The 27872-nt window shown below is 42.7% G+C and overlaps 2 protein-coding genes across 5 annotated transcripts in view; one reads left to right on the top strand and one right to left on the bottom strand.

Moving 5' to 3' along the window:
- pcnx2 (pecanex 2) overlaps positions 1–2928 on the bottom strand; it is a 40773-nt gene extending 37845 nt beyond the window's left edge. Inside the window, exon 1 of the mRNA XM_080450329.1 lies at positions 2621–2928. Within this exon, the coding sequence (XP_080306455.1) occupies positions 2621–2773 (153 nt within the window). The 5' untranslated portion in view covers positions 2774–2928. The remainder of the gene's footprint in view (positions 1–2620) is intronic.
- Positions 2929–5192: 2264 nt separating this feature from the next.
- Positions 5193–27872, top strand: part of map3k21 (mitogen-activated protein kinase kinase kinase 21) — a 36531-nt gene continuing 13851 nt past the window's right edge. For all 4 annotated transcript variants that reach the window (XR_013934482.1, XR_013934483.1, XM_080450333.1 and 1 more), the window contains exons 1-4: positions 5193–6982; positions 21094–21274; positions 23014–23162; positions 24041–24216. Coding sequence is in view for 2 of the 4 variants with exons in the window: in XM_080450333.1 (XP_080306459.1) it covers positions 6181–6982; positions 21094–21274; positions 23014–23162; positions 24041–24216 (1308 nt within the window). In the remaining 2 variants the exon portion in view is untranslated. The remainder of the gene's footprint in view (positions 6983–21093; positions 21275–23013; positions 23163–24040; positions 24217–27872) is intronic.

Below are 27872 nucleotides of genomic sequence, written 5' to 3'. Positions count from 1 at the left end.
CCGAGTGCTGCCTTAGATCCTCAGATATGGCCCTCTTTGTTCCTAAAACTCGCCTCACCTACCACAGGCTTTGGAACACCCTGCCTGGATCTATGGCTAGCAATGACAGTGTCATCTTTTAAATCACATCTGAAACCATATTTTTATGTCACGGCATTGTCATATTTTTATCTGTGCTAATCTCCATGTATGTCTGTTTTATTTGCCCTGTTTTGAGAAGCATTAAGAACATCATGTTTACTATTATTCTTATCTATAAATGCATGGAATCTGTGTGCACGTGTGTGTGCGTGCGCGCGCGCACGTGCGTGCGTGCGTGTACTTCTGTATCACCATGGATGCCAGGGCGTGTTGTACCGAGTGGGAAGTCAGTCGGACTGCAATTGTCCACAACCAAAAATCAAAAAATCTTGGTATCTGTCTGTCTGTGTGCGTGTCTGTCTCTCTGAGTACCTTTTATGCCTGTGGGGACCTCTGTATCTGTCTGTCTGTCTGTCTGTCTGTCTGTCTGTCTGTCTGTCTGTCTGTGTCCATTTCATGCCCATGTATGGAGCTCCCTGATGTCATCATAGTACTGATTGGCCGCAAAGTGCTATAAGAATGAATACTGCACCCGTTCTTTACACCTCGTAAATCTGTGATGTGACAATAATGCTGATTCTGAAGTACTCTAACAACGGGTACAACAGGTACTCTGACAATGGGTACAAGGGGTATTGCATAACTGGAAGGGCATGCGTTATTGCGTTCCCAGCGGAAAACGTTCCCAGCGGCATATTGGCCTAGTACTAATAATAATAATGATAATGTTATTATTATTATTACTATTATTATTATTATCTTGTCTGCCCATCAGAGCAAAGAAGAACTCATCTCTCATCTTATCTCACCTTAATACAGTGGGCAGTGAGTTTTAAAGTGGCAGGTGAATTGCTTTCTCCCTCACTTGACCTTAAACAGTTGTCTAAGAGGAGGAGACTTGCATTGTATATTAATTATTATTGTGTATAACGGCGGTGAAAATACCTTATATGGGTCTGTTCTATTAGATAAAAAAGAGAACATGCAGAATGACGAAGTCAGTGAGTCATAATCTGTCACAGAAAAAAAACTATCTAATCTCAATGAAATAGGTCAGTGTGCCTCTGTACAGTACCACTATTATTTTAGGATAGTATTAGTGAGGCAAACACTCATCTGACTTCTGCAATGAATAGCACAAAAATACAGGCGGTCACTTTGGTGTTTGTGTCCCAGTGGTGTTGACTATTAAAACACTGACAAAATAATTAATGTCCAGTTCATTCTAGGTGGTGTTGCAACATAACCTAACTTGTCATAATTAGGGCACACTATGCAGTGGTGAAAAAGTACTCACATTTTTTACTTAAGTAAAAGTATCAATGTAATGCAATGTAGAAATACTAGTAATAGTAATAGTAATAAAAGACCGGAATTCAAAATGTACTTGAGTAAAAGTACAAAAGTATTGGTATCAAAATATACTTAGTACAAAAGTAAAAGTACTCATTGTGCAGAATGCCCCATTTCACAAGTTTTCAAATGTATAAAATGTATACAAAACTTTTGAATATAGCAGACCTACAAGCTCACAGTACGTCGCATCGCGATGTATTGTGAGCTTGTAGAGCTTGTAAATGTATATAGGGCTGAAGTGGGTAATGTATGTTTTGTAATAATAATCAAAATCTACAAAGTAAATAGTAACTAAAACGTTTTCAAATAATTGTAGTGGAGTATATGTACAATATTTGCCTCTGAGATGTAGTGGAGTAGTAAAAGTACTGAAATTGGAAATACTCCAGTAAAATAAAAATACCTCAAAATTGTACATAGTACTTGTGTAAATTAGTTAGTAGCCTACTTGTGTAAATTGTACTTAGTTACTTTACACCACTGCACAATACCCATCACTAATTATACAATTCTGATTTGATTAGACCTAATTGCTTTGGCGTAAGTCGTAAGTTTGATCTTGGCATGACTGCATAATGCTGCTGTGTTTATCTTTGTCCACCATCCTATGAAGCACGCCTTGACTCCACAGAGCAGCCATGCGTTCCATAACTGCATGCGGGGAAATACTGCGACAATGCATTTTACTGCCCTGTACTGTTGTAGCCTCTTTATACCACCCGTCTACGAGACAATGACGGGTTAATTCAACTGTTATAGGTCTTGTCATCCGACGCTTATCGGAGACAGTAGCTATTCATCCATCGCCAATGACATGATTGGTATGAAACGCCATGTACTGTAGCTATCCTCACGGTAACCGGAATGCTCGCCCCAAACCACACTCGCCCCCATTTTTTCACGGACCGCTCACCCCCCCCGGCGGTTCTTGTATTGATGTATTTGTTTAACTGAGGATAAGGTTAGAAATACATTTAGGGCTAAGCATAGTTTTACTGAGGTTATGTTTATGAATAAGGTTAGGTTTAGGCATAGTTTCGCTGAGGTATACGTTTAGGAATACCTGGTGACGACAGTTCCGAGGTCGCCGGGATTTGCCCCGGGGCGACTGTGTTTTGGGGCGAGCGTTTTGGTATTACTCACACACCCCCTCCGCGGCCTTTTACGTTCCGTAAATACTCACCAGATGGAGGGACAGGGGCAGCATTAACAGAAAGATCCACAGATAAAGGTGGCAGGAGTTGTTGAATTTATTCTGGTCCGGGTCGTGGTACCAGCCCCCGGTCAGTGATGCCCAGACCCCCTGGCGCAGCGTCTGCACAACCTGGGACCCCATCTCTTCTGTCAGCTCAGCTGCGACGGACGGATGGATGGATGGATGCTGATGCAAGGCAGGCTTACAGTACAATGGAACGGTGTCCCTCCCTCCCTAGCGCATAGGCTGCTGAGCCTCCATGTTGGGGCGAACTAAACCGTCTCCATCGTCATTCTGTCGCCGCTTTTAGGTGTTGTTGTCCTGCCGTCTGATTTTCTTCCACACCAATGTCAAATCGTCCATTGCTGCCGTGGTCCTCATCTTGTTGTCCTATTCTCCTCTCTCTCTCTCTCTCTCTCTCTCTCTCTCTCTCTCTCTCTCTCTCTCTCTGTCTGTCTGTCTGCCTGTGCGTGTATGTGTGCGTGTGCGTGCGTGTGTGTGTCTCTCTCTCTCTCTCTCTCGCTGTCTCTACAGATGCGCAGCTCCGCCCCCTTTACCCCCCCCCCAGCTCAATCCTGGTCCCTTTTCTACCTGGTGATGGTGAATAATTACGCATCCTACGTACATTGCAGGTAGAAAAAAACATGGGTTATAAGGTGATTACTTATAGGCCTATTTTATTGTCAAATAGTAGTGGATGTCATCCACTCTATTTGTGTTTTTTGTATTATGTAAACAGCAGGTATAGCCTGTCAGACATTAAGGCTAAAAGGATAACACAAAAAAGTATTGTTTCCATTGTGTATCCTATATTCAATTCATCATGTGTGTGATGTCATTATGTGGTCAAATTATACATTTGGTGCTTGCTTGTCCACATTGTGTGCGAGGGAGAGAGATGAGAGACGGGCCATTTACTTAAAATTTGATGTACAATGTATCCACTTATAAATTCGGAATCTGGCAATTGTACAAAAAAGCGCACTGAAAATAAATTGAGAGAGATATCGAGGCAGAGACGAGAGAGAGAGAGAGAGAGAGAGAGAGAGAGAGAGAGAGAGAGAGAGAGAGAGAGAGAGAGAGAGAGAGAGAGAGAGAGAGAGAGAGCAGTGGTGTAGAGTAACTTAGTACATTTACTCAAGTACTTTAGGTATTTTTAATTCACTGGAGTATTTCACATTTTCAATAGGCCTATTTTACTTCTACTCCACTACATCTCAAAGGAAAATATTGTACTTTTACTGATTTAGATTTTATTACAAAACATACATTAACCACTTCAGCCTGATATACATTTCGGCCATTTGAAAATAGCCGATCTACAAGCTCACATTGTGACTTGTGAGCTTGTAGATCTGCTATTTTCAAATTATTTTAATACATTTGAAAACTTGTGAAATGGGACATTCTGCATAATGAGTACTTTCTACTTTTGGTACTTGAAGTACGTTTCGATACCAATACGTTGGTATTTTTACTCAAGTCAATTCTGAATTCCGGACTTTTACTTGTTAAACAGGGTATTTCTACATTGCAGTATTGATACTTTTACTTAAGTAAAACATGTGAATACTTTTTCTACCACTGAGAAAGTAGTGTGCGTGTTATTATGGGGTGCGTTCGGATATTGCACACCGGAGCGCACTCGCCTATTAGTTTGTATTGGCCAGTGCGCTCAGTGCTGTATTTCCGAACGCACCCAGGATAAGCTGTACAATTTCCATAATATTCCTGAAGGCGCGCTCTCCTCACCGCATTCCATTGGAGGCTCCTCCCTCCTCAGAGGATGTTTCACATGGGGCAGAAGAACCAATCAGCGGCCACCATAGACACACCAACAGCGTCCCAGGACCACATAGGGTAACAGTTTTTCCTTGAACAATAAATGTAAGGCGGTCCTCTCCCGTATTAGTACACCGTTTTATCATAAGATACTTTTGACAATTTCATTGATCAGTATAGTTTAAAGTTTATCAAGTGCAGTAAAGCCTCGGAGTACATATGATATGATCTAGGTAATTGAATCTTGAATATAGAAATGTGTTTTATTACTGCTACTACTACTACTACCAGTAGGCTAGTAGTAGTAATAGTAGCAGCAGAAGAAGTAATATTATTAATTCCAAGGCCCTCTTCGTAGTAGGAAATAAATAATGGTGGTGGTAATAATAATAATAATAATAATAATAATAATAATAATAATAATAATAATAATAATAATAATAACAATAATAATAATAATAATAATAATAATAACAACAATAATAATCAGAATAATCAGAACAATCTGAATCAGAATCTTTTTTGTCACATCACGTGTTTACATCATAGACATGTGTAAAACAGTGGGTGAAATTCATTTTTGTGCATTAATAATAATAATAACTAACTGACAGTAACATTTTCTTTAATTTGAAAAATGTGCCTTGAAGGTACATTTCAATAGGACACATGCCAAATTAAAGGCAAAAATAAACACCCCATGTCACAGGACCAGGCTGAGTTCCCAGGCTCCGCTTCTCTGCGTCCGACGACAAGTCTGTGCTGTGTGTGGTGACGATGGCGTTGTGACTGAGAGAGAGAGGGGGTTGTTTGGTGATTAAAGTTGACGAAATGATCTTGCTATCGCTCTATTAGATGCATTTTTCTCAACCCAAGATGTTGAATGGGTTTATAACCGTTCCCACTCGGCAGAGAGCCAGTCAGCTCGTGAAGAATTCACCACTCGAAGAAGAAGTTGGTGGAGCAACAACTTTTCCAGTGCCATACTTCTTCTCCCAGGCTGACCGAGGCTAGGCTATAGCCTGTAGCTATAGCTCCACCAAGCTCGCTGCAAACAAAGTACGGAATGCGGTCAAAACGGAAAGGAAGGTCCACCGAGCGAGCTGTGAAAACACACTCCTAGAAAGACGGCCATTTATTGAGTTAGTTTGGCGTGGTTTGGGAGAGTTTCGCCGGCTGGAAGCCCCTCTTCATTGGGTGTGAATGGACGGTGCAGGTGCACCTCTCTCTCTCTTCTTACTGCGGCACCTGCGACAACTCTGTAGCCCCGTCCGTCCGTCGGCGGAGAGCTAACGCTAGCTTCAAACGTTTGCTTTCGCTGTTAAAACTATGCACCACTTTTCATATCATTTATATCTACAGATACATTTGTACTATTTTTGTTTTAATTATTTTGTTTTCACTGATGTTTCTCTATAGTCGCTGGCGCGCACGATGGCAATGACATTGGCTGACATGTATGGGCTAACTTTGGCCAGCAGCTAGTGGTTGACCCCCCCCACACACACACACACACACACACACAGTGGCGACGTGGATCCACCGTTTCAGACTCTCACTCTTGCCTCTCAGGACTTTGGACCACGGGGTTGACCTCGGCCTGGGCCACACAGGGGAACTGCACCCTGTAGTGCCCTACAGCTCCGCAGATGTGACTCAAAAATAATGAACAGTTCAGTGAGGTATTTTTCACCATTTTGAGTCTTAACTTAGGTCACTGGACTCTGGAGCTGAGCACCCTATGGTGCGACTACAGCCACCGAGAAATGGATGTCTCTCAGGCCGCCGCCGCTTTCCCGAACGGTGAAGGGCGGCTGGCGGACGGCGGGGCAGGGACGGGGGAGCACGCCTGGACGGACTCCCCCGTAGCCCGGGCATGGGCGCACTCTGCCCCGCTGTGTTCCACCCGCTCCCTCTGGACCGCCGCCTACGACTACGAGGCCAGCGGGGAGGACGAGCTGAGCCTGCGGCGAGGAGACGTGGTGGAGGTCCTGTCCAAGGACGCTGCCATATCTGGGGACGAAGGTTGGTGGACCGGTAAAATAAACCACCGGGTGGGGATTTTCCCCTCCAACTACGTGACATACCAGCCCGCTATCTATCGGCTCCCCGCCGCGGGGGGCTCGGCGGGGGATGGGGAGCGCGTCCTCCCGGTGGTCCAAATCGTTTTCAGAGATCTGGTTCTGGAGGAGATCATAGGCGTCGGTGGATTTGGTAAAGTCTACCGGGGGACGTGGAAGGAGCAAGAGGTGGCCGTGAAGGCGGCACGACAAGACCCGGACGAGGACATAACGGCCACCGCCGACAGTGTTAAGCAAGAAGCGAAACTTTTCTCCATGCTGCAACACCCCAACATTATCAAGTTGGAAGGAGTGTGTTTGGAGGAGCCCAACCTGTGCCTGGTCATGGAGTACGCCCGCGGCGGCACCCTGAACCGGGCGTTGACCGGTAGGAGGATCCCGCCACACATACTGGTCAACTGGGCCGTTCAGATCGCCAGAGGGATGCACTACCTACACGAAGAGGCCGTGGTGCCGATTATTCACCGCGACCTGAAGTCTAGCAACAGTAAGGTGTCCTGTGTGTGTGAGAGAGTTATTGAGTGAGACATCTTGGAAAATAGAATCTGGTTATTTTTTTTCCAAGATTTCTACAAATAAAATGTATGTGTCACTCACTCATGCAGGTACAAGCAGCAAAATGCTGGTGTGACATGTTGTAAAACAGAGCAAAACAATATTATCATCCACCTGTTGCTCCTAGTGGTGTTTTGACTTTTGTGTTTGAAATTTTGACCTGTATGGGGGGAGGTATTACCAGAAATAGTGGTTTAATCTCACCCAGCCAGAGACACATACTCCATCTATTCAGATAACTTTGCAGCAAGGAAAAATCTGTTGATGTTGTGTTCAACAGACATCATAGGATGTTCTTTATATAAACTCCTCTCAAAAAGTTCGGAAACGTAACCTCGGTCGATTATTTCTTCCTTTCAACAATACCAATTGGTAATTGCTATTGGTATGTTTATCGTTGATTAGTCACCTTTACAACAAGGTATAACTTGTAAGGATCGTACAATCATGGAATTTTTCATTCAACCTTTTTTTTAAATTCTCGGAGAGATCATTGTGGGAGACCCTTATTTACAACGTTGCAGAGATTACACATATAAATAACATAAGAACAACAAAGAAAGACAATGTTATTAAGTAGATTCCCAAAATGGCCAATAGATGCTAGGGTATTTAGTTTAAGATCTTTTTTGCAAGAAGTTCCAAGAACCAGGTGCACCAATGCTGAAAGCAGTCTTTCCCAGTTCAGATTTGGCAAAAGGAACCAGGAGCCATTCGCTAGAGCTGATGGCTAGAATGAGCAACTGTTGGTAATCGCTCTAGTTTTGAGCGACCTGCCAGCACACACCTGCTGCTGGCAGTTGTGTGCCAGTCACAGGTGTGTGACTGGCACCTGAACATGGGTCCTGCAACTTTGTTGAGTTTGTGTATGCTCCAAGTGGCAACACTGCCCCCATGGAAAGATGCCACGTTTGTCCCTTCAGTATATAGGCCCGTGCAATAGGGCAAGTGGAAGCTGGTGTTCCATTAGTGTCAGCCCTGGTACCATTTCCAAACTTGGGACCAAGTTCCGTGAGACTAGTGAAGTCAAAGGAAGACAAAACTCCCAAGAAGACCGGTTCCTCACCCTTGCTTCACTGAGGAACCATAGGCTTTCTTCCATAGATTTACAGGCAAAATCTGCACAACGTTATCACAGACGGATGTCAAAGTTGCAGGACACCATGCTCAGGTGCCAGTCTGTGACCTGTGACTGGCACACAACCTCCCAGTAGATCTGTGCTGGCAGGCCGCTCAAAACGAGAGCGATTACCAACAGAAGCATATTGGGGGAGTTTGGCAACTTATTTGGGGGGGCTGCCCACACGTTTAGCTGTGTTGCCCATTAGTTTGTTATTCCTCGTTGTAAAGGTGACTAATCAACAATACAAAAATAATAAAATACAATACCAATTGGTATTACTGAAGGGGAGAAATAAGTTTCCAACTTTTTGTGAGGACTTAGGAGTTTATTTAGGGGTATAGACAAAAAGTAGAGCGCAGACTTATCATTAGAGACTGAGCAGTGGTGCAGAAAATGCACACAACCAAGTCGGCTCACATGCCGAGTTAATAGTTTTCTTAAGCCCCAAACTGTTAGTCTTGCCACAACTTGCGAGTTGGGAGAGGGAGCAGGGATGTATAAGCAAGATGGAGTTTGAGAGGTGTGTGTGAGAAAGGTCTGTGAGTATGAAGTGGAGGGGGAGACCCTTGAGAGGATGTGAAATAAGGTCAGAGTTTGCTCAGCTGAGTCCCACCGCCTGCCCCCCCTCTTCTTGTAACACACACACACACACACACACACACACACACACACACACACACACACACACACACACACACACACACACACACACACACACACACACACACACACACCCTACCTTCTTTCCCAGCTCACCCCCCCCCCTGCAATGTTGTTCAAACAAAGGCTCTGATTTAACACACACACACACACACACACACACACACACACACACACACACACACACACACACACACACACACACACACACACACACACACACACACACACACACATTTTCAGACCACATTATCAGGCCATGTGCCTTGACCAACCAAATGCTGACGAGAGTGGACAGAGTAGGTCATAGGCTAGAATTGAAGGACAGATAAAAGTTGAGTGTAGGCTTAGTTACAGCAAGATTAGAGATGATTCTCTGGAGTGGCTGTGTGTGTAGTAGCATTAATCTATTGCGGAACGAGACTAATATTATGTGGTCATTCTGCCTTGGTTTAAAGAAATTCTTGATGGGCTCCATTTGTCTTTTCCCAATTCCCAATCTGTGTTGGGCTTTTTTTTAATCAACTTGGTCAGGTGAACAAGCCTACATCCTTTAGTTGTTTGTGACAGTGAAGCCAGGTCTGCCTAGCAGGCTTTAGTCATTTACTAGTCTGAATTATGGATGAACGTGCCTTGTTGAAGTACTGAGTGTGAGTCATGTACCTACTCTTACTGACTACCACTACTGTGTGTGTGTGTGTGTGTGTGTGTGTGTGTGTGTGTGTAACATGAGTCTTACCACAGTATCTCTTCCTCTGTAGCCACTGATCTATCTTATCAGCCTGGGGCCACTTGGAAAGTGGATCTGATGCTATGCTGTCTGTTTATCTGTGGTGGTAGTAAGTCTTCATTCGTTCCTAGTAGCAGATCTACAAGCTCACAAGGCCGTCACAGTGCAATAGCTTGTGAGCTTGTAGATCGGCTATTTTTGGTGCGCGACATCAACGCAAAACTAAGTAAATATCAAGCGTAAGTGAGGGAATGTGTGCATTAGATACACATGCTTCATTCCTGCACTGATTATCAGATTGAGACATTTTAATGGGAGTCTCCAGGACATCTCTCAAACAATCTGAGGGTTTAATATCACTTAGCCTATAACGTTACAGCTTTAAAAAGATTTGCACACAGAAATGCACATTTTAGACGTTATCAGATGTTGTATGTATGTGCTATATGTGCCTTGGTTTAGTCAACAAGCTTATCGTCAAATAACAAAATAAAATATCAGAATGGAATATGTATTGGACCAGAAAATTAGTATAGGCAATAGGCATATCTGGCAAAGTTGCCTTTGGCTTAAAATTGCAAGTCGTCATGCAATAAATGGTATTGCCGTACTGGAGCTGGGGTTTAATTCGTCATGGTAAATGTATCTTTATGGTAAATGCTACAGCTCTTAGCAGAACGTATATTAAAGGAAACGTACAAAGCAGGGATTATTTCAGTTTATACTATAACCAAATAGCCTACATGTGTGGCTCTCATGGCTGATAACAAGGCAACACGATATGTCAAAAGATTTATTCTGGATTCTATTATGTAAATCAACTACCTGATTGATTTACATAAAAAAACATTTTATATATTATATGAAGAGTATAAGGCACCCATATGACACATAAGTGACATTTCAAACATATACCAGCATAACTGAACATGCTGTCAATTACTTCATATAACTGAACATGTTTATGATATGGGGACGGCATAGCCGAATGGTGAGAGAGCCTGCCTGGGGAACCGCAGTCCCCAGTTTTCCCAGGTTGGATTCCAGATATGACTGGTCGAAGTGTACTTGATTTGAGCAAGATACCTAACCCCTAACTGCTCCGCACCTGTGGTGGGCAGCGATCTGTTGGGTTGAGCTGAAACCGAATTTCCTTCGCGGGGCGAAATAATATTATTATTATGCTGTAAATAACTTATCTAAACTGGATCAATATTGATTGGTCCTATTTTTAAGTGAAAAGAACAACACACTGTCAACTACTATTAAAGGAGGAGTTCACCCAAAAAATGACTTATTTTCTATCAATTGCACACCCTATGAAGCCTTGAATCCATGGATTCTTTTTTGTTTTTGTCGCATTCCTAAGCTAATAATTTGATTCCCGTCTCTTACCGGCTAATGTATCCGGTAGGAGACACAAAGTAGATTATTTGTGTCTCCTACCGGAAATACACACAGTCATCAAATTATTGTCTTAGGAATGCCACAAAAACAAAAATAAATCCATGAAATCAAGGCTTCATGGGGTGTGTAATTGATAGAAAATAAGTAATTTTTTGGGTGAACTCCTCCTTTAACTAGTCAATATCACTGTATTGTGCCCCTACAAAATAACGTGTACAATATGATTTTGACCGAGAATATGCAGCCCTATGTTTGAGTCTAAAATTGTACTTAGAAAAATGTGTGTGCGTACGTCTTGTGTCCATATGCTAACTATATACCATTATTTTGTGAGAAACTATGCCTAGTTTCTCACAAAATAATCTTCTAATATGCCAACATCCAGCCAAAATGGGTGAACATTTGGCAAAAAGAGGCTGGTGTTTTAGTTAATACCTGACCTGGGCCTATGGCTCTGGACGTAAAGCGGCTGCTTGGGAACCGGAATGTTCCCGGTTGGGTCCCCGGCTTCCCCTATTGTTGTATTGACCTTGAGCAAGACACCGAACCCCTAACTGCTCCCGATGAGCAGGTTGGTTGGTTGCAGGTTTCCTCATAATTTATACTTCGTTCATTCATTCATTGTAAGACAGTGTTGCTCATTGGATTTTCAACTGGTTGAAAATCTGCTAATTTTCAGCAAGCAATACAAAGGCTTAAGGCTGTTTAAGCAAATCAGTTGTCTGTCTGCTAAACAAATGCCCTCCATGTATGTACACATGGAGTTCTGCTAAGACACACAGTCACAGTGTTTGTCCTGTCACTTCATTGTGACCAGATGTCATAGACTTTTGATTGGAGACTGGAGAAAGAGGGAATTTAAAACTTGTGGGGGAAGGTAAGATGATTGAGCGTCTTCTCAGCACAGTAGAATGAACTTCCTCACTGCAGCCCTTATCATATAGCCTGCGTTAATTGGAAAACGTTGCCTGCCGACTACGATGTTAACCCATTAAGACCTGAGGCAGTTTTCTGAAAAACCTACGTTGCTATGTCAGTGGTGCTCAAACTTTTTCATGTCAAGGACCCCCAAAATGATGTGTTTGGCCGCGGACCCCCATCTCAAAATATTTTGTTCCAGGGACCCCCAGAAGCAAAGATTTGAGTTAAAAAATCATAGCGCTGCACTCGGTGCAGCGTTATGAGCTTGTAATCTGCTATTTCTTAATAGCCAAAGAAATCTAAAATGACAGATGCGTTCCCGGATTGAATGGGTTAAGATGGAAACATTTGTGGTGTTCTTTCATGGCATTTTGCTTTCTATTGTGATTATATTGGAAGCTCAAATCTGAACTGCTAGCCAACAATTGATCCTAAACAAGCATGCATCTCTGCAACACATTTCAAGGTTAGTCAGTAGTTGATCGCAACAGAGCCACAAATAGTTGTAGACAGGCGATAGGTGATTGTCTTATGGCCATCAGTCTGAACATCTGTAGTCACTATAGGCCTTATCTAAACAATGACTGACTGAAAGAAGCCACGAGTGTTTACTTTAGGCTAAAGCAATGTGTTCACAGACTCCCCCTTTCTCAATCAAACACAAACACACACACCGCACCCTGCAGTGTGAAGGTTTGTTTCCCCCGCAAAACCTCTGGAACAATGCAGCGTAGAGAAGTTGTTATATCCACCAGTGCACATCTGTCTGTATCAAGGAGGTAAAGAGATCCCCCCCCGCCCCAACAATTTCTCTAAACGTTCTTCCAGTGTATATAATTACATATATAATGTCATCTGAATACATCACCCCACCGCCCAGGTTACAGTACTACACTATACCTTCTAAGGGCAAATCAGGACACTCAACACTTGCACTCATAGCTCGGGCAGACCCCTAACATCCTCCAACCTTCACTCAGCCATCTGGCCTGCCATTTATCAATTTTGCCGTGTACACACGCTCCACACAGACAAACATGCAGCTATTTGATCAATGATTAGCTAGTAAAGTAATATGTTGGAAGTCAGCGAGATTTGTCCGATCTCTTTTGTGCATTCCCCCTAATCTGTAAAATCCTGGCCCACGGGGAGGAATGTTGCTAATGAGGGATAAAAGCTTAACATACGTTTGCACAATGGACTGGTCAAGCAGCGGTTGCTAGGCTACTGCGGCCAGAAGAATGGCCAGGACTCGGAGGGTCTCAAAGCCCTCGTTTTGTTTTGTCCCGTTCATATTTAATCTGCTGGAGGGCCGCGCTACTCTTTTATTGCCACAAACCAAGGGGGATTCCCTGCTTCCTTCATTATTTCACTCCTTCCTCACCTTCCCTCCATTGTCCCCCCCGGGCTACTCCTCAGAAGGATCTTTCTTTCTTCCTTTTCTTTCTTCATGTCGACTCTCTTTCCATGCGTGGTTTCTGCTGACACACCTCTCCTTACTTAACTCACTTTTCCCCTCTCCGTTTCCTTCCCTCACTTCTTCACTCATTCACTCCATTCATCCTTACGCCCCCCTTTTCCCGCTCCCAATAATTCATTCCATCTTTTGGCCTTTGGGAAGGCGTGGCGAGAGAGAGTGTTGACACGGTTCCAGATAAGGACAAGCAAGCCACACTGAAACTTGTCCCCGTGCCAGCACGAGTGGCCCACATTAATTCTAGTTTCAGGTTATGATGGATCAAACGATAGCAGGAATGCCAGGTATGTCTACCCTCGCTCTAGAATGCCTGGCAGTTATGTTGAAACCGACATGAAGCGTGCGTAGCAGCATTCTCCCCTGTATATCAGTACAAAGCTATTGTTAGACCACATCTCTGTGTTTCATTGACCCTCCTTCCCTTTCTGTTCTTCCTCTGTCTCTTTCTGCACCCCCCCACCCTCCCACCCGACTCGCTATGGACGGGCATAAATATCACGGGGGGGGGGGGGGGGGGGACTTTTCTCTGGCTACGCCTCAGTCACCCTTAGTGACACACAGACAGTTACTGCCTGTCTTTCTCTGACGAGAGAATGGAGAGAATGGGCAGAGGGGAGAGAGGAGGAGTGTAGATGCTTTCACTGTGTTTTTTATGACCTCTCCCTGACTGCACCTATTGTTGGCCCGAGAGGAGCGAAAAGGAAAAATGGCCAACAGCTGAGAAGGGCAGCCTCCCGAGTCCACCAATCGCCTCCCTTGGTTATCCACCTTCAGTGAGAGTAGCACGCCAGGAGTTACAAGACATTCACCACTAATATTTGTTACAACATTTTAATTAGCCTAGTTGCAGATAAAGTTGCGCTTAAAACACAGCGGTGAACTCGGTGGGGCTGAGAACAAAGGGGGAGTCACTGGCCCAGAGAGATATGTCCTTGATGGATGGGTGTTTCTGGCCGTTTGCCCTGATCCTGTTCCCACCCACCCACCCAGACCAGCCTTACCCCAGGGGCACATTCATTTCAACCAGGGACGATGGACTTGAAAGAGATTTTTTTTTAACAAACTTGTCTCTGCTTACTCTAGGAATCCCAGTTGCTTGCACTTGATTGGTCAGTCGATGCCACAAACGGGTCTCTGCTATCTCAAGATGAAAATAGGTTGCATAGATTTGTAACAGAAATATCACACATTTACTGAATGATGGAGTTTCTCAATCTCTGCCATTAACCCATTCAATCTGGGTCATTTTAGATTTGTTTAGCTATAACCATTATTTTATACTTTGGGCTATTCAAATTCTCTTTGGAAAAATCTTGAAAATGTGTGCAAATCTTTGAATGTATATGTTTTTTAAAGCGAACACATTTTTAAAAAAAAGATTTATTTTGGGGCTTTTATGCCTTTTATTGTAGGCTGACAACAGTTTATTTTTTTGGAAAAACATATGTTGCTATAATATCAGTGGTTCTCAAACTTTTTTCATGTCAAGAATGATATGTATTTGTCCGCGGAACCCCCCCATCTCAAAATATTTTCATCAGGGACCCCCCAGAAGCAAAGACTTGAGTTAAAAATTGCACACATTTCCACAAAAAAAAAAGAAGGCAGATCTACAAGCTCATTGCACGGCACTCCGTGCTGCGCTATGAGCTTGTAGATCTGCTAAATAAATCTTAAAATGACACGGATGCGTTCCCAGATTGAATGGGGTTAAAGGCATAATGGCAAAATTGCATTCACTGATTGAGCTGAGGCCTTGTTCATAGCAGAGCATAGCAGACTTCCTCCTGGACGAGCAGAACTCACCGCTCACTCATCCCCTGCTACTCTGAAACCAGACTCTGAAGTCCTGGCTCAATTCCATGTGTGGGAGAGAGTGAGTGAATGTATGATTTTTTTATAAACCGTGATTGCATAAGTTGTATTTGTATCCACACAGAGCATACAATTTTTTTTCCCCCACCCCTGTCCGCATGGCTGTATGTCCATGTGTGTGTGTCCGTGTTTGTGCTCAGCTAATCTCTGGACCATTCTGCGTCAAACTTTACATGCACTCTCCCAGTAGGCTAAGAAAGCAAAACGGGGACTGTCTCCATCTCTTTGTTCCGTCTCTATTTATCTCTCCCAGTCCCACCTTCCCCAATGTGTGAGTCGGTCAGTCAGTCAGTCACTCACTCACTCTCTCTCACACACTGCTGTGCTAAAATATCTGTTTTGCAGTGCAGAGTCATGAAGTGGAGAAGACGGAGTACAAGAATAGAGCATTGTTACAGAGACAAGAGTGAGCCACCAGGAAGTCACTGAGAGTCGAAGGAGAAAGACAGCCATCTACAGCACAGTTCAGAGAGTCACTTAAATCGGAGCAAAGTGACCAAATGCAATCTGAGACAGACAATGAAGACCTTTTATTTAAGCTCACAAGTTGTATCCCCCCTAAATTCCCCCTGTGTGAAGCATTTAAGGGGGAAATTCCCCCCCATTTTAGAAAAATGGATTTCAGGCCCTGCCGACGCAAGCATGACGTGCGTTGCAGTGAGGGTTACTATAGCAGGCAACAAGAGAATTGAAGCTGTCTTCTTGGATTTGTGTTCTTTCTTCCTTAGCTTTCATAATATAGCAGGCTAATAGTTTCAAATGTAACTATGTGGATTTATTACCTCCACCGGGGGACGCGTGTTTGTGCCAGCTGGGCAAGGCATTGTCATTTGCGGTTGCATACTTGGAGTATGTTTCAATCTTAGAATGGGGGATGGCTAGGACCTGCTTTGAGGTCACTGTCTCTGCCTCTGATCTCCTAATGGTTCCACCCCCAAACGCTGGGGATCTGCCTGAAGCTCTTCTCTAGTAGGAGGAAGAGAGAGGTCTGACTGGGTGGAGGCCGGCTCAGGCCGCCCTTGAGCCATAACCATCTCCTATTCCTTATCACTGTCATTTAACTTTTCACCAATCAATCAACAAGACAGTTTGAGATCACACTCAAGCCTACTCTGAGTAACTGAGCAATCATTACTTACATGGATACTATAGGCAACTTTACATAAGTTAATATTGATATTAAATATTCTCAGAAATGCAAGGAAATGTGTTTAAAGGAGGGGTTGCCAGCTTGGGTTGTACTATTGGAGGGTTTATGTTGGTCATTTAGCAATGAATACAGCACAAAAAAGAGCTTTGTCTTATGCTCTCAATTTAGTAAAAGGACAAATCTGTATGTCTCGCAGTCATTTTATTACAACACAGAATTTTGAACAGCAGAAGGACCGTTTTTTGTACCACTTCAGGGCAAACAATAACTCTCTACTGTCCATGGCTCATGCTACTGAGCCGCATAGCTCAACAACATAATTTGCAAACAGAGCTTCTGTTTCAATAAAGTAAACATACACGATGCAAGACTGCAGCAGAAGAATGGCTTTGATTTTGACTTGCGGATTGGGCCTTTTTAGAGGAGACTCAAAGAAAGCATGCCAAGGCTTTACTTTGGGTGCCATGTTGCCAACCCCTCTTTTGGATTACGAAGTGTTGGCTGAGATTATGCAACACCAGCCACCATAATATTACCGCCCTATTACCATGGCAAGATGCCTGATCAAGCATTCAGCTGCCATAGAATCACGTTACTCAGCAACAGTGGTGGAGTAGGGTTGTGGCACTAATGGTCACCCGTGGAATGCAATCTCCAAACTCTATGGCTCTGCTTTAAAGATGATACAGTATAACGTCAGTACTGAATCATGCAGACAAGATACAGACCCTTTTATGTAAAATTCTAGAGGGCTCTCTTTGAAGTATCACAGAGAAAGAAAATGCCATTTGGCATTTTGATACCGTCACGCCAGTCAAATGAGACGGGCCATCCCAGAATAGCTATTCATCAAGGTGGTGTAACGATCCTACCACAAGTCATTGTAAAGCCACAGAGCCTGCTTGGAGGAATCTATGGAATCAGAGAGAGAAGACACGACAACAGGAGCTAGCTGTATATCACTGCTCTAGTGGAACCTGTTTTTTGTAATGGAATGCCTATTGTTACATCTCGGGCAGAGGATCCCCTTAGTGCCCCCAGGCCTAGTAGTGGCACCAATAATGGCTGTTAGTTGAGGCCCATGGGAGTCACGCTAGTTAATGTGTGAAATATGTCCAGGTATGCATACTCTGAAAGATTAAACTTCTCTGAACCCGTTTGAACAAACTGTGTATCTCCCCCCCCCTCCCCCAAGAAAGTTTGACAAATACTCACATTTTTTTTCCCATTTTTGTGGTAACCCAGAAAAAGAATTGTTATAAGAGCTCTTTTTTCTTTGAAATTAGAAAGATTTTTTTTTTTTTTTAACATGTCAATACAATTCCTCTTTGTTCTTCAGAGATGAAGGTTCCTGTACAAACTAGTCAAGGTCTCTCAACCCATCCCCCCGGCTCCCAAGGTCTTTATACCCCCCTATGTCTTCCTCTGGCTGTCCTCCCACTCAACCCATCGTCCTTTCCCCCTGTGTGTTTGTGTGTGTGTGTGTGTGTGTGTCTGTGTGTGGCAGTGGCAGTGGTGCCAAGGTCTAGTCAGGTGGTACTTTGTTATCTGCAGTAAGCCAGCAACAACATACACAGCGCTGGACCCAGCTATGGCTTTACGCGTGTGTATTAATGTGATTTGAGACGGAAAGTGTGTGCATGTGTGTTGGCACGTTCTGGTAAGTCCAAGGTCAGTGTTATTGCTCTTTGAGACCACAGACATGAACGCATGAGCACACCACACACAGACTTCAATCAGCTCCTGCTGGAGTTTGATAACTGGAGATATCATCAGTCAACACTAACAAGAGGAGTAACAACACACACTTGGTTTTTATTTAAGAGGATAAGTAAAACGTGTGTTACATCTGTTAGAGTTGGGGTTGAATTTGTTTTGATCCATTCCAACACCTCAACGTGTTTGCGTGAGTGTTGTCCTCACGCAAAGTGTAACTCTATCAGCGCACACATTGTTTTTGCTTTGAAGCCACTGCACAAAGCAAGCGCTCGGTACCAAAGTCCTGTGGCGTTCCTGAGCCTGTGTAAAGCCAAGGACCTATCCCATGGGAATATCTGACACCTCTACTTTTAATACAGTTCCCACTTTAAGGCAAATGTGGTGACTGGTGATTTGATGTGGCATGCAAAACAAACCCAGTTGACACTCACCAGACATACTGTACAGTATATGTCCACTTAACGCCCACTGGAGTGTCTTCAGTAGAGTTTAGGTGGAAACTGTCCTCTGATATGTTACAGTTGAATAGTAATAGTTAATAGTTATTTCTTATTAACTTAGGTTACCCCTTAAGTGGCCTAAAGTGTAATACTGGAGGTAGACTGTTATGCTTCGTTTCCTTCTCCTGAAAATGTCTTTCAAGGCATGCATCTATTTTAACCAAATATAACAAATTAAGAATTCTATTATCTTGTAGATGTCTGATCTGTCTGAACATGTGCATATTTACTTGTGGTGGTTATAAAAAAAGGCATGAAAACAAGACTAGTTGTATGTAGGTTATGATGGAATATAAGATGATTTTACATCCTCCATCTGAACACCTTATGGCATTGTTAGTTTGGTCAGACTTTAGTTTAACTTAATTAATCATATAAGACAAAACAAAACATTTATTGACATCTTTTAAAACGATCTTTCTTAATCTGGAATTGTTCCAATATTTAACCTGAATCCTATTCTATCTATTGTGAGGAGGACAGTCAGTGTATTTCACGTAGGCTGACAGCAAGTTTTGAGTGCAGGCTCTCAGCACACACAATGCATTGTGTGTTATGTCAGGTTTTTACATGTCCTCACAATATAATGTTAGGATTCAGGTTATACACCAGCAAAGTTCCCCTTTTTGTCAGATCTAATATCCACAGGCTCTACAACGGGGTTCACTGAACAGCCAAGCCCCATAAAATCAGATGACTGACAGACTGTAATCCTCATATAGTCTAAAGCCCTATTCGCACAGGACTACTATTGCCTGGGGACCTCTTGTAATTTGCAATTATGAATCCCTTGCGAATCGGCCATGTCCATAATTTGTAAAGTAATAATTCCAGGGCAAATTACCTACCACATTTCCACAAACAGGGAGGGCATCTGAATTCCAATACTGCTTCAATCAACATCTGGGTAATTTGGGTAATTTGTATTGATTTTAGCAGGGATTTTATTTTGTCTGTGCCTTTATTCTGCCTCTTTCCCTGAAATAATTCACAGCATTTTTGGTGCAAATCCGACTCATCTCGGTACACAGCATGGACAATTTATGAACTCTAATATTGCACTAATAATTGGAATGATAGCTCAGTGAGAATACAAATGCCTCTACAAATCTCAATTGTAGGAGACTGGTCCAATCTCGTCTGATCAGAAGTATTTTCCAATCAGGTTGAGGGTGAATTAAACCGTTTGATAATCCGGTCAAACAGGAAAATAATAGCCCCTAATACCAACACCCATTATAATTGTTCTTGAATGGAATGTCTTTCTGTGCATGTTTGGCCCTTGTGGGAGTAATGGTGACAAATGAAAGTATTACAATAATAGCATGACCGATAGATGTCCTATTGATGTCGTATTACGCACGCATGTTCTAGCCCAGGGTTCAGAACGATAGTGAATATGCAACCCGTCAATCAGTCCCATATCTGAGGAATGTGATGCGCTGCCTCTGACATTCCAGCACCTCCAGTTTTTTAATTGGCTTGTTAATCATGCCTACACAAAACATGTCATCTATACACACAAAGAATACCCGGAATTCTGCACAGCTTGTAGAGTAGGCTACCATCGCTATTCGCATGACACATGGAATTGGAGCTCTTTGTCACTTTCTTTGGGACCATTTAGGCTACCTCTCCTCATTAACATGAATAATTTCATTAATCAAAGTGTGGCAAGATGCTCAACACTGTTGAAATGAAATATTATGTGAATTGTTTATTGAAATTGGTTTTGAATGTAATGACATTGTTTTTATAACTTTAATTTTTTTTTATGTGAAATTGTTTATATTTTTTTGCTTTATCTTTTTATTAACATTCCATGAAGTTGATCTAATTGAAGAAATATTGTCCATGTAATGGAACCAAGTGGAACCATAAGAGTCAATTTGGTTCCATTTGAGGATGAATGGATATCCTAATGTCCGTACATTCAAGTAAAATGCTTACTTCACTTATGCAGTGTGACTGCGCCGCACAAAACAGACATTGGGGTGTCCTTTCTAAATTACATAAGGTCCCCACGTAATCAATAGGCTTAAGTCTAATAGCTCTCGTCAAAGCAGTACAGTGCATACTAACTTTGTGGAACCTGCTACTTCACCTTTGACCGGAAACGGTGAGCGACGTGGATAGACTGAAATATGTTTTTCTTTTCTTTTCTTTTTTAAACCAGTAAAGTGTCTCTAGTATAGCGTAGAGGGGGATGGTGTTACAGGGGAGAGGTTCATGTTTATGCAGTTATAAATCCCTCGCAACACTGATGGCCTCGTCCAATATCGGCGATCATCTACTCACCTGCCTGTTTGTCTCTCTCTCTTAACCCCACATCCCACTATCTCTCTCTATTTCTTCGGACTTCACCTCTCCCTTGATTGTCTCTTCCCCGCTTCACTCCATCCTTCCCATCTACCACCATCTCCTCATTAAACTGTAATTTTCCCTGTTTATCTCCTCTCCCTTTCCTATTTCTCTCCTCAGTTTTGTTACTTGAAACGATTGAGAATGATGACATCTGCAGGAAGACATTGAAGATCACAGACTTTGGCCTGGCCAGGGAGTGGCACAAGACCACCAAGATGTCCGCCGCGGGCACCTACTCCTGGATGGCCCCTGAGGTCATCAAGTCCTCACTGTTCTCCAAGGGTAGCGACGTGTGGAGGTACCTGCCTGCCGCCAGGCCAGCATATCTTCACCATGCCTCCATCAGTTCTGTGCTTCCTTTTCTTTTTCTCCACTCTCCTAATTGTTATTGTCTCCGCCAGGCCGAAGGCGTTGCAGAGATGTTTTTGCCCCCGTCCGTCCGTCCGTCTGTCCGTCCATCCATCTGTGTACAGCTAATATCTGGCACCGTTGGTTAGATCGGCGTGAAATGTGCACTCACACCCTCTGGAAGCCAGAGCAGAACCTCTGCCCCAAATTCTTAACATCGGCGTGTTATAGTGCCCTCCCCGCTCATTTCCACCTGACAAGTTGGGCCGCCATGTTGCGGTTTCTTTGCCAAACACAGTTTTTGCTACTACTTCTACCGATTTTGTCCAAACCTCACTCAAATTGGCACATATTATCTCTGTAGTCATTTGATCGAGACGTATCTGTCAGATTTTGGGGATTCTATTCCGATTGACTACGATTGACTTTCAAAGTTTTCTGGAAGGGCCCGTTTTGCACGACATGCTGCAAGTACCGCTGGACCGATCGGCGGGAAACTTTGCACGCACACTCCCAGTAGGTCAAGGAAGAATCTCCACCCAATTTGTTTTCTTCAAATTGGCCATTTATAGCGCCACCATGGGACAGATCTTTGCGAAACAATGTTTTTGTTACTACTGCTACAGATTTTGTCCACCTCACACAAATCGGTATACATTTAGTTTAGTTTAGTTTATTTGCACATTAAAAAATGACATTTGATAAAAACTAAACAAAAATGGAAAAACAAAACATTTATATGAAAAGAAAATATCATAATCAAAACATGATGTGCCGGAGAGGCCAAAAAAACCCAGCTGGGCTTGTCGAGTGGCCTTCCTAAAAGCTATCTTCAAAGCTTAGAATATATAGATATATACTAGAATATATCTAAAACAGCAATAATAATAACAATCAAACAAATATATAGAAATGTCAAAATATCCTTAATAAATGGGAATATGACTATACATATATATATTTATACAGTACATACACATACCTGTATATTATATAAACACACACACACACACACACACACACACACACACACATACACACACACACCACTCTGCTGTAGTGGCTTCCACAGTTTGTGGGGGTGGCCCGTATTGCACAAAATGTCACATCAATGAATGCAGTGCATAAAAGGGACACAGAAAGACGGCTACAATGTCTACTCTGACCAAGCCCTCGACACTATGACTCAGACATATCGGCTGAACCTTTATTTAATTATCTATAAATGCACGGAATCTCTGCATGTGTGTCCGACCGAACGACCTCAAACTATGACATCGGTCGCACCAGCGGTTTCCGAGAACCAAAAACCACCAATATCTGTATTCGTCTGTCTGTGATCCACATGGGAGCCACACCATCATTAGTCTTGTTTCTCATACTGCATATTTTCTAAATCCTTCCCCCTCTTCCCTTTCTGAACTTATCTAACTTTTTAGATGCAAGATGCTTCTCTGTGCTCTTTATTTCCCTTTTTCCCATTGTTTACAATTTTTTGCCAATCTAATCATCTTAGTAATCATTATATACTGTATTACAGTAACAGTGGAATCTTCTGTCTTGAACTGGTGATACTGTGCTTTTAACTGTTGCCTATTGGTATATTCTAACTGATGATATTAGTTTATAAGTTAATATGTGTGTGTGTGTGTGTGTGTGTGTGTGTGTGTGTGTTCATTCATTCTCCAGTTATGGTGTGTTGCTATGGGAGCTGTTGACAGGGGAAGTGCCATACCGTGGGATAGACGGCCTTGCCGTGGCCTACGGAGTGGCAGTCAACAAGTTGACACTGCCTATCCCCTCCACCTGCCCTGAACCCTTCGCCAAGCTCATGGAAGGTATGCTGAGAACAGATGCATCCTGTACAAGGATTATACTTCTAGTTGACATGCAAGTGTGTGTTGCTTTTTGTTAATAATTACTATATTGGCTTGCCATCGATGCCTTTTTCAAGCATCAATAATTGGGAAGGTGTCCTGATGATTATCAATTATGCTGACACATTTCACCTGAAGTGAAAATAGTTGGATTTAGCTCTAGCTAAAACTTACTCTATTGAATAAAAGAAAATGAAGCAATGCTTTTAGACAAAATGTAGTCATGCAACTTAGAAAATAACAAACATTTCCTCGACAGAGTACATGCTTGTATGTAAGCATGGCTAACAGTAAGTTAAACATGCCAATATTTAAAACGGATGAGACAAGTAGGAGAAAATCAGGACAATGCTAACCTTCATACAGCAACATACACTCTTCATCCTCTCGCTAGATGTATGACATTGTAGAATATGTGTAATTTGCATGAGTCTGGTTTACATGTGTAAAGACAGCTATTTTTTATTGTATTGTAAAAAGCTAAGAAGGTGGACTTCATCTGGCCTTCTGTCCATCTGAGAATATATACTGTATACCTACAGTAGTAACCCAATTGCAAGCACTGTTTGGTCCGATGGGGGACTATGGAATGCCCTGCAGCAAGCTTAGTAGTTTATCTAACACTTGTCTGAGGCAGTTTTAGTGCTGGAACCAAGATTTGCTAAACCTTTTTGTGGTTTAGGTTCTTATTTTGATACTTCAGCAGGAGTGTAATTTTAATACCAAAACATGAATTTTACTGGCATGGACAGATAAAACAGCTGGATGAATGTAGGGCAAACACCTGGAGCCAACATGTCTGTTTCTCTCTAAATGTTTGCTGTGTGGGCACATTGCAGAATGTTGGGACCAGGATCCCCATGTGCGTCCATCGTTCTCCTGCATCCTGGAGCAGCTGTCGGCCATTGAGGAGGCAGTGATGGCCACCATGCCCCAGGACTCCTTCCACAGTATGCAGGACGACTGGCGCGTGGAGATCCAGGAGATGTTCGATGAGCTCAGGACCAAAGAGAAGGTAGACCATGGGGACTAGGACATGCATGGCATGCACCCTCACTCACATTTTCTCTTACACACACACACACACACACACACACACACACACACACACACACACACACACACACACACACACATCTGTTGGGAATGTTGACATCCTTGTTGCTCTGTTCAGACCTTCTCAAAACGTAAGGACCTCATGAACGTATTATTTTTTGCTACATGTCCTACTCACTACGGCTGTGTTTTGTGGTGATGGATGATGGTACATAACTGGGCTCTACCACTTGGGGACGGCTTTGAGCGGCTTTACATTTTTAATTGGTTGCTTTCAGCGGGCGGGCTAATCGCGGCCTCCAACAAAATGAGCCATTTAGCGTCAAGGCGCTTTCGCGCACTTCCCCTCGTTAAGATCTTAATCTGCTTCCTGTGCAGGTCTCCCGTCGTCGGCTTAAAGGGAGGGGTTAATTAGTGTTTGGAGAAGGAGCGGGATCAGCACACTGATCTGGGCTGCTCAACGGTAGCACTGGATAACGGCCATGCTGAGAGCCCTGTGGCTTTTGTTCCACCGTGTCGAGGTTAAAGGGAGATTTCGGTTCTATTTAGCATTTTAGTTTCATATTTTTTCCCCCCTGTAGTAACTTGCCTGTTTGTTCCTACTTTGGCATTCCTCATTGCTCGATACGGTTGGCATTTGCCACAAGCTGTTTAGTGTGTGTGTGTGTGTGGTGGGGGGTATAACCCACCAAACTATAATAATCTTTTCTCTAAGATGTCTGGGGAGTCCAAGATGACTGCTACCACTCTACCTTCTTGACTACAGAATAAGGACTGAGGACAGATTTTCTGTACCAGTTCTTGTTTGTTGTGCAAAGCAGTTGCACTGCTTTACGTAATGAAATATTTCGTAGTAATCAATGCAAACAGCCATGTCGTATCCCCTACTTTCATCACACAAATCGTATATATATATATAATTTATGTAAACACTGTGCTGGATATGAAAACATTGACTAACCGACGGGGGAAAAAAACCTCACTTTGCCTTAAGTCTTAGCTAAAAGTGTTCTCACAGTGATTTCATATGGCTTTTGTAGAATTAGCCGAAAACATGACAGCGTATTTCCTGCAAACAGCCTGCAGTAATCTGTGTCTAGGTGGGTGGCTCCGGGGCTTTGATTGTAAAGCCACTGCATGGAAGTCATCCAGTTTGGATTATTATTATTACTCAGCACAGAGCAATTGACAGGAGGTACAAAAAGGGGGGATAAATGGTTAAGCAGCATCTCATGAGAAGATAGAACGCTGTGCGGCTATGTAACACTGAAAGAATTTCTATGCTGTAACTAATATAACACAGCTTGTATAGAAGGAATTAACTTGTACGTACATGACTTGTGGATAAAAATGGCACTTATTAGAAATTGTACATTATATATCACTATTTTTTTTTTTTAAATAGCCGATCTACAAGCTCACAAAGCATTGCGATACGACACGTTGTGAGCTTGTAGATCGGCTATTTCCAGTATTAATGTTTTCTTAAAAGTATTAAGTCATTAAATATATCAGTGATTTCTTTGTATATTTAGGGTATTTGTCATATCCGCCCCTGTGCAACTTCAAAGCCTAAAACCCAAACAGAAATGGAATCTTTAATCATTATGTCCCGGTGTTCAATGACAAAAACACAATCGCAATTATTTGTGTGACAATTAATCGTCAAGTGAAATTTTATAATCGTGACAACCCTATATATCACGATACTCATTATTCGATTTTCAACAAACTAATGTGAGGTCTCGTCACCTGTCTCTGTCCATAAACTCAACTCATCTTAACTGTCCAGCCAAAGAGTTTTCAGAGACGCACTGTCGTACCCTGCCAACACTTGACTTGCTTTAGTTCTTACTGCCTGTAACCCTTAAGTGTCCATCTGTCGATCCAGAGGTTTGTTTTTGAGGTGAGAGGAGCTGGCACTCTAGCCCTGCATAAAGGTATCTTCTCTGTTTGGCACAGCAGGCCTCACAGCAGCGAAAGTTGTTCTTTCCTTCTTTAGCCTTGTCGTTCCATTTCTCTGAGCCCTGTGCATTAAACACTTCAACCCTCTATGCTTAGTAAAATTGTATAGAATTGGTACTTGGTCCGCTCTTTTCTCCCTCTACACACCAAATCTCTTTGTCGAAAATAGCCAATCTACAAGCTCGCAACACGCCGCAAGCTTGTAGATCTGCTACATTTGCAGAATGTTCGCCTCTGGAATAGGGATGGTAGGGTTCGAAGGGTTAAGGAATTCAATTTCAGAGAAGATGAAGTGACGCCGGCTACCCCAACAGATGAATTCTCCCTGCTTGACCGCTTTCTCTGTCCCTATTTGTCTTTGTGTCCATCTGCTCAGGAGCTCTGTTGCATAGAACAGTGTTTCCCAACCTTTTTGGTGCCAAGGCACACCTGGCATAGCCAAAAGATCCCAGGGCACACCTGGATATACGGTGTGCATATATTATATATACTGTGTGTGTGTATATATCTATATCTACCGTAAATTTCGGACTATAAGCCGCGACTTTTTCCCCATTTTTCGACCCTGCGGCTTATATAACGGTGCGGCTTATCTATGGATTTTTACAGCTAACGGCCACTAGGGGACCTCCTAAATCTATGGATTTTACACCCGCGGCTTATAGTCCAGTGCGGCTTATATATGTTCCAAACATTCAATTTAGCTGCTGCGGCTTATAGTCAGGTGCGGCTTATAGTGCGAAAATTACGGTATATCTATATCTATAAAATATATATAATATATAATATATAATATATAATATATAATATATAATATTATAATATTATAATATATAATATATAATATATTATATATATTATATATATTATATATATATATACCTTACAAACATTACAAAATGTACAATGTATATTACAAATATACAAAATTGGGTCAGTGCTGAGTGCTGACTGGAGGAGTCTGATTTCACCTTACCAGAGTAAAAAGTGATAGCATTATTGCGGACGCATGCGCAGTTACCCACTACAGACGGTTACCAAAACACTCGCCCCAAAACAAGTCGCCCACCTGGTATTCCTAAACGTAACCTCAGTAAACTATGTCTAAACCTAACCTTATTCCTAAACGTAACATCAGTAAAACTATGCCTAATACTAAACTTATTTCTAACCTTATCCTCAGTAAAACAAATCCAAGAACCGCTGGTCCGCGAAAACAAATGGGGGTAGCGTGCTTTGGGGCGAGACTTTCGGTTACCGCAGCTGCGAGTGAACGGACCATCTCCCAATCTCCATGGAGTAATTAAACACCACGACAAGCTACACGGATTACGTTCACACTAACACCCTGGAGCGATTTAGAAGCACTTTATAAGAAATCTAACACTTATGTTGATTTAAAGTTAGTACAGTTAGTTAGTTAGTGTTTTATTGTCGGACATTCATCATCATGGCAGGTTATAATATGACAGCCCCTCTTGGCTCTTGGCCGCCGTATCGGCCCGTTCCGACCCACAATGTAGTAATACTGAGTGCCAAAGCATATACCCTGTGCCCTTTTTATACAGTACCAGGTAGGCCAACATATTTGCATTCCTATGGGTGATGGCCGCTACACTGAATGGACTCGGGCGTGGGCCGTGTGTGAAA

The sequence above is a fragment of the Gymnoscopelus braueri genome (assembly GCF_963280865.1).
Source record: "Gymnoscopelus braueri genome assembly, chromosome: 14".
Classification (NCBI taxonomy): domain Eukaryota; kingdom Metazoa; phylum Chordata; class Actinopteri; order Myctophiformes; family Myctophidae; genus Gymnoscopelus; species Gymnoscopelus braueri.
Note: the sequence above shows the minus strand (reverse complement) of the source record. Positions and strands in the feature narration are given on the sequence as shown.